General features: G+C 41.9%; 1 protein-coding gene and 1 pseudogene across 1 annotated transcript in view; both read right to left on the minus strand.

Moving 5' to 3' along the window:
- LOC147445590 (Chaperone DnaJ-domain superfamily protein) overlaps positions 1–973 on the minus strand; it is a 58,106-nt gene extending 57,133 nt beyond the window's left edge. Inside the window, exon 1 of the mRNA XM_086525053.1 lies at positions 466–973. Within this exon, the coding sequence (XP_086381179.1) occupies positions 466–804 (339 nt within the window). The 5' untranslated portion in view covers positions 805–973. The remainder of the gene's footprint in view (positions 1–465) is intronic.
- A 721-nt stretch (positions 974–1,694) lies between these two features.
- LOC147445591 (uncharacterized) lies at positions 1,695–3,781 on the minus strand (annotated as a pseudogene).
- Between the last annotated feature and the right edge of the window lie 9,434 nt (positions 3,782–13,215).

Genomic DNA, 13,215 nt, shown 5'->3' on the forward strand with positions numbered 1-13,215 from the left:
GGTCATGCACATCATTACCTTGTATCAAGGTCCCTTTCCATGATACTGCAGAGTAACCACTACGGGAGTGGAATCCACAGGACCATGGCATAGTGAGGACATCATAAAATGCAGGGGAGGTGAAGGATTACAGGATGATTTTTCTAGAGATGGGGGCTGCATATGGTTTGACAAATCTGAAATAAGAATCGCTAAAGAAGATTGATGCCTTTATATTCATCAAGCATATCAAAAACCGCTCACAATATCAAAAAGCATTCTCTTTGAATGCCTGACATGGCAAAATTGCAAAAAGAATGTGTCATTCTTCCATCATCTCATGTTTTTCTTCGATTGCTCACTGTATGAGCGGACATTTAGCATTGTGTGTTTGCGAGAATTGATCACTCGACATGTAGGATCCGCAAGTTTCTACTCACACAGTCTATAATAGCTTAGAAACAAAATAAGAGATTGAGGAGCTACCTGGTAAGCAGAAAGAACAAGAATGAACTGGGCAGAGGTGGAGGGGCCCGGCTGCAAATCAGGGTGAGTCAATTTAGCTAGTTTGGTAAAGGCTTCACGCAGATGCTCAGGGCTGCAAGAGGGAGATACACCCAACACTTGATAAGCGTTTGTGCCGGCTTCCAAACGAATGCCCTGTGAACCCCATTTTCTGTCGTGATCCTCTCCTCCTTTTCCTTCTCCTGCTTCTTCGTCTTTTCTCTCTTCCTGTGCATTGTGCCGGCTCGCAAATGCTCTCCTTGCTCTGAGCGCAAATGAAGCAGAAGATCGGCCCATCCCCCTGCAAAGCATCATTCTCATCGGGCTCGTCGAGAGGGCGTAGCGCACGGGCCCGGAGTCCCAATGTTCTCAAAGAACATTTTTCCAAACAAATAGAAACTAGTATGCCTTGATTGCGAAGCTTTGGAGGAGAAGGGATGAAGTTGGAGTCTGCTGGAACGAGGAAATACTATTAATTTGCTGAAGGCAAGATGCATTTTTGCAGAAGTATTAGACATGGGGTTGCGTGAATGGATTGTCTGTTTCTCTTTTTATGTTATTGCAAGACATCTAGGTAATGTGGACGGACTAGTATCTTGATCAATCATTGAGTTGCAGTACATGTAGCGGTTGAATCCTAAAGTTTGAAAGTTGAATGATGTTCTTGTAGAGAAAAGCAAGAACATAAGCTAAACATAATATGACATCAAGAAAAAAATTACAGAACATAACCTGAACAGAACATAACTTAAAGAAACTCTCATAGATAATAGAGAAACATAACATAAAAATTATCACAGATATTAGAGGAGAAGACTCTTAAGAAGTAATTGAATATAGAAGAGAAAACTGAATGAGAATTGCTACCTTAGAACAAAGATTAAGTTTCAATGCACGCTATATTTTTCTATGATGTTTTAAATAATAGTATTTCTTGCAGTTTGGAGGATGTCCCTTCAAATTATTGTATCCTTTGGTGGACGTTGCATCTTGAGTAATTATCTCTTGTGCTTCCAGGGCAATAGCAGTGCTCCTATCATGTGTATTGTGCAGTACATGGAACTCAAAGTTTTGACAAAATGGGGGAAAGGACGACACATCATGTTTCATCCGTTTTGGTGGATTTGTCATGTGTGCTCTTTTCCTAGCTTCAAAATCGGATGTCATGCCTATGTAAACACGGTTATTGACTTTGCACCTAATAGAGTAAACTATGTAGTTCTCTTCGTCTGTCGTGGTCTTTTGGGAGTTGGAGCAGCGTCGGAACGTGCTGCTTCCTCTTGTGAACTTGTTATGTTGGTGGGGATCTCCTTGTTGTTTTCGGTGTCGATGTCCTGCACTGAAGTGATGTGCTCAATTAGTATGTAATCAGATAACAATCAGATAATTATATTCTGTAAGGGGTGCATATGGTTACCATGTAGTGGTTCAAACTTTCGAAATGGATCAGTTGTCTCACCAAATCGGGCATCGAAAAGGTCTCTATTAAAATGCCACGTGAATTTCTCATCAGTTAAGATTGCTCTCTCGTCCCTTTGAATTCGTTCCCAAACTCTTTCACCATGCTGGAAAGTGCCTGGCTTGCTGTATTCTTGTCGAGAATGACTAATTTTTCGAGGACAATTTTGTAGCCGTAGTGCAGCATCTCAATTGCATAGGTGGTGATTCCAGCAGTCTTTGTGTTCTGTATTTCTTGGGCTTCTGTGTCTAGCAGTAGTTTGTTTGACTCATGAAAGTCAATGCCCAACGATAGTAGTATCTCTTTTTGTAACCCTGTAGAAAAAGAAGGGTAGATGTTGTAGAAGCAACGAAATTTGTTAATGTTTAGTGTTTGCAATACAAGAATATGAAGAGTTCGAAGTACATGTTGCCAACTTTAGCTCGTTATTTCTATATTCTTTGTTTCGATTGCTGCATGTATTGATGTATGAGTGGAGGAGTTGAGTCGTGCGGAACCCTTCAATGAATGCAGTCGGGGACTTGCCAGCCATATTTGCTAGTCGCATTTGGTTTGAAGATGGGTATACAGAATAATTGTTTTTTGGTTTTGAGGTAGCTGCGATGTTGATGAATTTATCAAATATCTGAATGATAGAGAAAGAGAAATATGATGGTTGAGTTTTCTACATATTGAATGGCATAAAATGTAGCTACAAAATACATTAATTCAAGGAATGGATACCTGATCGGTGTCCATGAGGAGATGCTGGAGGTTGTTACTTGCTACAAGAAAATATGCAGTCAAGAAAACCTGTTGTCAAAGAGTTGATTGTGTAGTCCATGCACCTTACGAGATGAAAGACCGGAAGAGCTAGAGGACTTGTTTGTGAAAATAAGCGAGGAAATGTCTAAAATGTCTAACCATTGGGGGAGTGTTCTACTGGCCAGCCAGAACATCCTTGGGGTTGGGATGTTCAATACTTTGAGATGGCGTCTTTCTGTCACACGAGAGAACATGACGTATGCCAATCCTGGGGCGAAAGCTTGTTTTATAATGAGGATGGCTTTCTTTGATATCGTAGCTCCTTGAGATTTGTGTCCAGTGATTGTGTACGCGAGTGACAAAGGGAATGTGCTTTGTGTGGAACCATTTGCAATTGATTGCTCTTGTAGCATGTTTAGTCCTTCGTATTGTCATGGTGGTATTAGTAGAAAGTAACATTACTTCTATAGCAGCAATTTGACCGGTACAGTCGTATGAATAGGAAAGTGTACGACAAGTGGATCCATTCGCCGCACCCATAGCCAAGTTAATGTTTTCTGTAATCATACATCTAGCCCCAATTGCAGTATTGTCCATCTCATGGAATGCCTTGTCTTGGAGCCATTCTTGCAGCAATGGTTCGTCGAGAGCATTGGTCTTCAGTGGAATGGCAACAATGTCAGATGCCGAGAAGGACTTTTGCAGAATCAAGTTGTTGTACCTATATACATCCTCCCTATGAGTACATATCAGTGTAGTAGCGTCATCGATTACTCGCAGGAGTTCAGTTTCATTAATTACACATTGTGAAAGTGTTTCTGCTATCTGTTGTTTTGTCGGTTACTTGACACGGATCGTATCCAAGAATTGGACGTAAGCGGGGTCTGCAGCATGGCGAATTGAGAAGGTCATGTTGTGGGTAGTGGTTGCAGCGATGTAAGCTGAGTTTTGTATGTTGCAAACATGGCATAATGGCTCCTGGTGATGGCAAACTGGAGGAAGTTGCGCCAAATCCCCAAAGAGCAAGATGAGCTTCTGACTGAATGGGTCAAGAAGTGTTTTGTTGTTAATGTTAACTATCTGGCGAACGACCATATTGAAGATTGTGCTCGTTAGCATTGACATCTCGTCTATGATAATGACGTTTGCACCATGTATAGCGACAAATCTTTCATCTGTGGGATGAATTGCTTGTGGAAAATGTTGTTTGGAATAAGGAATCCTGAATTGATAGTGGGCTGTAGTTGCAAGGCTGCTAAGGCGAGCAGCCCCCGCTGCTCTTGTTGATGCAGTCAGGATAACGGTCTTATTATTTTTTATGAAGCTTGAGGTGAAGAATTTTATGAGGAATGTTTTTCCACATCCTGGAATGCCTGTAATGACATGGAGGCCATTACTTAGGCCTGATATACGATCAAAGATTTCTTGCTGTTGAGAGGTCAGAACTGCATTGTTGGTCTCAGCAAACTCTTGCAGTAGCTTCAGCATTCTAGCACGACTTTGAGATACTCCTGGTTCAACTATGTCATTCACTGTACAAGTGAGTGGATCTTCACGGTTGAGGATGAACTTTTGTTTTATGAGGTTTAAAGTGTGTCCTGTATTTTCAGAGACGAGCATATTGCGTTGGGTGTGCTCATTTATGTACATCTCCAAGTCTTCATCATCAAGAATCATCCGACGGATTTTGCACTCCAAGAAGTAAAAAGAGGATGTGTTGGTTGGTGATAGAAGCTCCATCTCATTCCTAAAGGGAAGTTTTTGCAACAAGACATTGAAGAAGAATCCCTTTGTTTGATGGTCGGGATCATACTCTGTAAATCTGACGAGGCGTTGTTTCTCTATGATGCTGTTGTTGTACGCATCGCGAAAACTGACTACAGGAATATGTTCGTGTGGCTTTAGAATTTTGTATCTTCTGTGGTAGTCATAGAATGTAATCTTTTCAAAATGAAGGAGCCTTGCACAATATAAATCAATTGGATGCATGACTATAGTCTGGCTATGAGATAGCAACCGTTGCCGTAGTGATGGTGGAGAGGAGTCGATGTATTCAACCCGTTCACTCCTTGTGATGATTGTAATCTTCAAACAGTTGATTGCTGCCTCTGTTGCAGATATTGGCTTTGATAATACGGAGGCTGCAATTAGTTGAAGCTTTACTTTGTCCAAGCCGTGAAGTCCAAGCCTTGCTGCATCATCTGTGGAGAGGTTCATTTTTCCAAGGGGTTCTGGTTTCATTGCATATTTGAGAAGGTAATGCGATATAGATGAATTTGTGACTCTTTGAATATTCATGTGTGCCTTCCATAGGAGCAAGATTGTAGGATGGTATGAGACAACATTTCGATGGTCATACCCAGGACGATAGTAAAGCCATCTAGCAATACAGGCATCCATTAGGTGAAATTTGGACTCACAAAGGGACCCTTTAAGAAGTTTGACTTTACCTCTCTCTACCAAAACGGGCGCATGGATAAATTTTTGCAAACAAACTTCAAAGTTGGCGGAGGTTTGACAGTTAGAATGTCTTCTTCAAGCTCTATCTACTGATATATAGCACGCCATGATATTCCTCATATTTTAGAAGATTCTTTTTTTTTATTCACTTAGATTTCGACAGAGTTGTCACATCATAGGTGAATCAAAAAAAGAATCTTCTAAAATATGAGGAATCTCATGGCGTGCTATATATTAGTAGAGAGAGCTTGAAGTGGACATTCTAACTGTCAAACCTCCGCCAACTTTGGAGTTTGTTTGCAAAAATTTATCCACGCACCCGTTTTGGTAGAGAGACGTAAAGTCAAACTCCTTAAAGGGCCCCTTTGTGAGTCCAAATTTCACCTAATGCATAGTTGAAGTTGTGATGTATTGTGGTTCAAATGGGAAGCCGTATTTGCACATTGAAGCTGATCCCATGACTTTGCAAGAGTCTCTGCATCTGTGTATCTGTTTTGTGGTAACGAGGGTCCGCAGCTCGGTGGTGAAGATGTCTTGTGATTCAGTTGGTATGTATGCAGCAATCTCGTTTGTAACTCGGCACAAATCTTCGTTAGAGATCCACAGTATGACATGTGCATGCAGTGAGCCTCGATTTTGCACTTTGTAGCGGACCATGTGATGCTCTACATGGCCAATTATGTTGCTTTCATTGATGATGTATTTATTCAGGAAAGCGTGCAAGCGAAGGTGAAACAGTGTTGCACACTCTACAGGGCAATCGTTCCACTTGAAGTCTTGGTTGTAGCCTTGAGCAAGTTTTTCAATTGTGATGACTTCTTGCCATCTTTTTTGGGAAACCTCATCATCAGTGAATGTCAAGAACAGATGTGGTAGTCCCCATGTGTCCACCATTGTTATGAGGTCTCTCAAGTTTCGTCGATGCCATGGTGGAGTACCTGGCATTGTGGTTGGGAGATTGTATCGGATAATATGCTTTATTGCATCATGTGTAGATGCCACGTTGTGTGCTCATTTGTAGTTATCAATATCCCTTTGAAGAAATGTACTATTTGTGGAGTTTGCAATCCTGATAGCTTGTTTCAATTGGTACATCATGAGCAAATATGGCTTGTACAATGTGTATACAGAGAAGGAAGTTCCGATTCTCATTCTAATGTATTTACGAAAGTCAAATTCTCCTTGGTAGTTTCCTTTTCCTGTGGGAAAGAGGAAAGGGAATATCCCTGATTCTAATGTAATATCCTGTACTTCAGATTCATGAGACGGGAGTCCATTGTGTTGAAAAATGACTATCCGCTCGCTTAGAGAAGTGGTATCGCGTATTTTTATGGAACCAAACTCGTGTTTGTCTTTAGCAGTAAATGTAGTTCTCTTTGTTGTGCTGAACAAATTTTGCAATATGCTAATTTCACATTGTGCTTCTACTTGTTGCATAAGTTCAAATGGATTGTTCTCTGAGTGGTCCCTTACGATATTCTGTATAGCTGATGCTGATAGAATACAGATAGATGTCCTTTTGTTTGGCTGCTCAGTGATGCACTGGTACTTCTTGAGAATTGGATTATTCTTTATGTTGTATGCTAACACTGCTGCTAGTGGCGTGTTTGCAAGTAACGATGGTAGTCGAGACATGTTTTGCTTTGTCGACCAACAGATTAGTGGATTATTGAGTAGCGACCTTCTGTCAAGCAGGCCTCTTGCAACCGTAGTTGCTGTTTTTATGACGCTGATTGTGACATCGACGACACTAAGGAGTTGCACAATTAGTTGATTTGTGTTTAGGATGGCTTGTATGTAGTCGGGTTGCAAGATGACAACGCTGCTTGCTCTTGATTTTTTCAGGCAAGCAGAGCAGCAAGTCCAATTCACTTTGACATTATGCATTGCAGTTGTTTGCAGCAAGGTTGTGTTTGCTAGCTTCGTACATGTGGTATTAAGACCATCATTCTGGGTATCTTTTTTTGATAGACTGCAAATGCCACACCTTCCGCAGATGGAAATGTTGTGAGCTGTGATGTTGCATTCCTCTTGCCAAGTGTCATAAATATGCTGCACACTAAACCATGAAGAAGCAACAGGACAGAGTAGGACTTTTCGTCTATTCATAGTTTGAAAAGTAGCGTATTCCCGGCGTCTTTTGCGGGTAGCACGTAGCGTAGTAGCAATTGCCATTGAGAAGGCCTACACTTAAATGCAACTGTGAACACAACAGATATAAATTAGCCCAATTCAAATTAGAAGGTACTATTATAATGAAATTCGACGACCAAAAAAAAAGTACAAGGGATGAATATAATAGAAGTAGGCAACAAATCAATGTTCAAAGAACTATTGCAAACCGTAATGGAACTTTTAGCTAATACTAAAGAAGAGCATGCTAATATTGGAGACAAGTTGGAAGAAAAGAAAAGAATCTCTATAAATAAAAAGAGCTTGGTAGTTGCGATAAATTTCCTAGGCTCAATGGAAAAAAGAAATACACATTTCAGAGATGGAACGCAAGCATTGTTCGTGGTGCATATGCAGATGTTCCATATCTTTATCTAAATCAGCGAGCGTCTTTCTTTCAGACGGGTTCTCCAAAAGGTAGGCATTGTTGATTATATTATGTATGGCTTGAACCTCGATAGCAGTGCTTGTTTGCATCAAGTCAAGTTTGTAGTAGACAAAAAACTGGTTGCAAAAAATATTGAGCTGATTGATGACCAAAGCAAGTGCATACACATCAGTTGATTTTCTCCAAGGGCATGTAGATCTGGTATTCAGTAGTTCAGCTGCTCGCCAAGGCCTTTTGGCATACTCTATTGGCTTGCGAATATTTGTTGGCCTTCTCTCATACGGTGGTCGAAGGGCAAGACCCCAATCTATAATGCCTACTCTTGGTATTCCCTCTCTAGTGAAGTCTAGCATAATGTTCCAAGGGTGAAGGTCGTTGTGAATAACTCCATTGTCATGTGCAAATGCCAAAGCTTTTATTAGTGCATGAATCAAAGACGAAGCATGATTGATGATACAGTTTTCTGAATATGCAAACTAGACATGGATCCTCTGGTATCGCGAAGGGTCTGCTTCCGAAATTTCTTGCTAAAGGTGTTCTGTGTGTCAATATTCCTTGCGCGAGTGGATTTTTCTTTCTCAAGCTTCCAACAGTTATACCAATGTTGCAATTTCTCCATTTCTATGTCTTCTGGTAAGTCAGCTCGCAGGTCGATAGCACATTTTGGCATGTTCCCAACAATACTGAAGAGAAGGTGCTGCACGTGACTAATATCTACACCCTCAAACTTCAAGGAAACATGTTGAGTGAACCACTTCAGAGAGCAAGGCTTGCAAGTGCCGCTCATCCCGGAAGGTTGTTGTTATCTCGTCCAATGTGAGGGCATCCACTACACGCACTAATTGTGTGCGTAATCTCTTTTTCAATTGCACTGCTTGGTCGGGAAGCATTTTACCTACAAGCACTGAAATGATATTATGATGTATTGGCGAGAGTATTCATCACTTCAGACCTCAAAAGGGGAGATAGATTTCTTGCAGCAATGACAAGTACTATATTGACAAGAATGAAGAAATGGAAATTAATAAATTAGGGTATATAAATAAATTTTTTACATGACATCAAATATTTGATAAAGCAGTGCAATATGTTTGGTCAAGATCCATGCTTGTAACATAGGAGGGGCCCTCCACGTACAAGCTAATAGGGAGTGCAATTGTTTCAGATTGGATGGCGTACTAAGGGTAACAACTAATGAGAATTGTGCCCCTACAATGGGAAATAGCAGTAAGTGGGTCAGTTAGGCAAAACGACATGGGGGTCTAAAGTGATAGCCAATGTTGCAGTACGGGCTCCGATCTTTGTAGTCGATCGACAGGTTTAAACAATGAAATTCTATGACTAAATTCAACTTTATAGTTTAAAATGGGGGTTTCTACAAACGAGTCAATCACCACAGTGCGTCTAGATGGGAGACAACGACATTTGCTATCGAGAAGACGATTGGTGTCGAAGTAATCATGCTTTTGGTGTGCGATAAATTTTACAGTTTAAGACGGGGACGTACACAAATGAGAGATGACGACATTTGCAATCGAGAGGACGATTGGTGTCGAAGTAATCATGCTTTTTGGTGGGCGATAAATTGTACAGTTTTAGGCTTTTGAAGTGTCATATAGGTCACTATATTTACGCCACAACATAAGTAAATTCAATTTTATAGTTTAAGATGGGGGCGTGCACAAATAAGATGATGACTACAGTGTGTGAATGGGAGAGCACAACATTTGCAATCGAGAGGACGATTGATGTCGAAGTGATCAGGCTTATGGAGAGGGATACAGTCCTTCACATCTACCCAACACAGAAGTAAAATTCAGTTTTCTTCTTAATACCCTAAATTGAAATGTATACAGAAACAACCTCTAAACTTCGAAGAATGATGAATTGATAATACTGAACAATATACTAGCAATCAATTGATCCCTAGATTTTCAACAGCAACATCATAGTACTGCATAATAGATGAGCAACCTTGATCAGTAGATCACCAAATAATGACAGAGTGGTAAGGAAATATGGATTCTTAATAATAAAAAAGACAATGCAGAAGTTTTGCGTTAATTGACAACATGGAATTATTTGTTGCAGTAAACCGTAAAATATAGCAACATGCACGTGCAAAATGCTAGTGTCTTTTGTGCAAACATCGTGCATAGAATGCTGGTGTGTTGTGGGAAAAAAAAAACCATACGTAAGTATGGTGTGGAGTTGGCACAATTCTCGACATTTTTTATAATACCGTAAGGAATGTGCCTTTCCCTCGCCACTTTTATCCCCTCCAGTGTTGAAGGGGGACTTATGCTTTTCCTCTAGTGTTAGAGGGGCTAGTTTTTTTAGTAAAATAAAAAAATGTAATAGTTTGTTGTCTTCGCTTTCTTGCATCTGATTCAAGGAGCAAGCACGCATGCAGTACTGTAGATATGCAGCGTACGTAAATTTGAAGTAGGGATTCTATTAAACAACTTTTTTAAATGAAAATCTAAACATTGGCTTAGACAAAGATTGTAGTGGTTAAGTTCTCTCTCTCTCCCTCTCTCTCGCTCTCTCCCTCTCTCTCTATAATTAAAAAAAAAAAGTCTTAGACGAACAATATCATTCTGAATTTTTTCGCCTTAATTACTTTTATGGCTATATTAGCATCTTGCATACACCTTAAGATGTACGCATACATCTCCCCGCCTTGAAGTCAACCAAGATGCACGCGTAGGTGAGTATGTCTCTCTCTGTCTCTGTCTCTCTCTCTCTCTCTTTCTCTCTCCCCCATTAAGCCCACCACCATGCTTTTTCTATAGGTCATGTTTCACCATTTCTATTTTAAATTATCTCCCTCCAATGACGTGCTACCAAAGTGACGAGAGAGAGAGAGAGAGAGAGAGAGAGAGAGAGAGAGAGAGAGAGAGAGAGAGAGAGATAAGTTACATTCTGTCACGTCTTCTTGACCTAAGCTAAGAAGAAGCATAGTGCTTCTGTTGTACCTTGCACATAGCGGGGCCATCGTGTAGGTGATTCTCTCTCTCTCTCTCTCTCTCTCTCTCTCTCTCTCTCTCTCTCTCTCTCTCTCTCTCTCTCTAAGCCTTAGAATAACAATATCACTGTGAATTTTTTTGCCTTCATTATTTTTTGTGTTTACATTAGCGTTTTGCGTTCAGTGTAAGGAGTCAGCCAAGATGTACGCATACGCACCATTGGTTCCAAGGAAGGAAGAGCAAAGAGACATGGATTTGTAAAGTGACATTCTCAACCCCAACTTGCTTGTATGCACCGTTACACAATGCGCAATGCACATCCGCTTGTTGTGCAACATTGCGACGATCATCGACAGGCAAGGCCTTCATGAGCTCATAGGCCGGACCTTCTTTACGCGCTTGTGGCCAGCTGTGCTGGCGAGAGGTATCGGCAAGCAAGGCCTTCATGAGTTCATAGTCCTTGTCATACTTCTTAATGTAGGCGGTATCGACATGGGGGGTAGCCCGCTCCTGAATTTCATCGCAACTTGCAAGGCCTTCATGAGCTCATAGGCCGGACCTTCTTGACGCGCTTGTGGCCAGCTGCGAGAGGCATGGGCAGGCAAGGCCTTCATGAGTTCATAGCCCTTGTCATACTTCTTCATGTAGGCGGTATCGACATGGTGGGCAGCCCGCTCCTGAATTTCATTGCAACTTGCTTGTATGCACCGTCACAGAATGTGCAATGCACGTCCGCTTGTTATGCAAAACTGCGAGGGAACCTCGGAGGGTCATCGGCAGGCAATGCCTTCTTGAGCTCGTAGGCCGGACCTTCTTGACGCGCTTTTGTCCACCCCTCGCCTTTTGCAGCAAGTTAGCGCTAAAAATCATCAGATCACAAGAGAGTGGCCTAGAATCGGCTTCAGCACCTCATGCCTAACCCACATGTAGATAGAAATCTTAATTTTTTTTTAAAAAAGGCTTGTTCTCTCTCTCTGAATACTTTGCTGGTTTAGCACCTCAATGCTATTGCTGTGGAGGCTGCTATGTCTCGGTCTCTTAGATGCATGCGTACATCTCTCTAGCTTGGAATCAGCCAACATGCACGAGTAGGTGATTATGTCTCTCTCTCTCAGACGCACGCGTAGGTGCTTTTTCTGTCTCCCCCTCTCTCTCTCTCTAAGCCTTAGACTAACAATATCATTGTGAATAGCCACTTCTGCAGATGTCTCCACACATCTATGCCTCCTCTCCTCTCTAACATCGGCTGCCACACCATCTATACTTGATATGTCCTTCACACTCTCCATCTACATTTATTCAGGCTCAGTCATCTATGGAGGTGCCATTGTTTGGACTGCCAATCGCCTTCATCCGGTCTCTACAAGCTCCATTTCGCTCCAACTCCTTGCTGATGGAAATCTTGTGCTTCTCGGGGAAGGGGAAATCGGCCATCTGGTCATCTAACACTGCTAACAAAGGAGTCACCACAATGGAGGTCATGGAAAACCCAGTAAGTTTGGTTCTGCGCAATTCCAGCGGGTATGTCATATGGCAAAGTGCAGATTACCCTACAGACACGCTCACCAGCACTCAATTCCTCCTTCCAGGACAAAACCTCACTAGTTGGAGCTCCTCAACTGACCCGTCTCCTGGTGCCTACACACTTGTGATGGAGCCAAGTGGTCTTGCTCTTTACACCGGCCGTCACAATCCTGAACCCTACTGGATATGGAGCTATTATGGATTCAACGACTCCCTCTCTGTCAAGAGCACATGTGAGCCGAGCCTCTCAGGGTGAATGTACTTCCTCAGGGTGAAGGGAAGTCATCTCTCTCTCTCTCTCTCTCTCTCTCTCTCTCTCCCGAAAGTAGCATGCCTCTCTCTCTCTCTCTCTCTCTCTCTCTCTCTCTCTCTCTCTCTCTCTCTCTCTCTCTCTCTCTCTCTCTCTCTCTCTCCCCCCCCCCCCCCCCACCTTCATGGAAAGAATTACCTCTCTTCTGCTGTCTTCTGCTTTGCGTCGTCAATTTCTCTCTCTCTCTCTCTCTCTCTCTCTCTCTCTCTCTCTCTCTCTCTCTCTCTCTCTCTCTCTCTCTCTCTCTCTCTCTTTCTGTGTGTGCGCGCGCTGCTTAGTTTACTGCACGGTAAGAAGGACGCGTTGCTGCTATATAAGATGGTGGCTGCTTTTCTAAGGTGGTGGCTGCGCCTGCTTTTCGGCATATTTTTAGCAAAGCAATGTGCTGCACGCATGCCCTTTTTTTTATTACCTGGCAATACCAGCGTCATATCCTCCAATGAGGTATTGCCAATTGGCCTACTTCTCCTTGCAGGATTCTCAAAACCCATATTACATAATCAAGGTAAAAATTGGGCTTTTGAAATTCTCTCTGAAATTTTGCCTGTTTTTTCTAACTAAACTAGGAACTAGTTTGCCTAATTGCTTCACTATGTCTATGGTAAGAAATAAAATAGTGATAATGGTGTGGATTTTACCGCATGGCATAGCTCGTGATGATGGCTCCATAGCATCTCTCCTTGAAGATTTTGCCAAAAGCTCTATG

Source organism: Adiantum capillus-veneris, chromosome 12 (genome assembly GCF_014529385.1).
Source record: "Adiantum capillus-veneris isolate H3 chromosome 12, ASM1452938v2, whole genome shotgun sequence".
Classification (NCBI taxonomy): Eukaryota; Viridiplantae; Streptophyta; class Polypodiopsida; order Polypodiales; family Pteridaceae; genus Adiantum; species Adiantum capillus-veneris.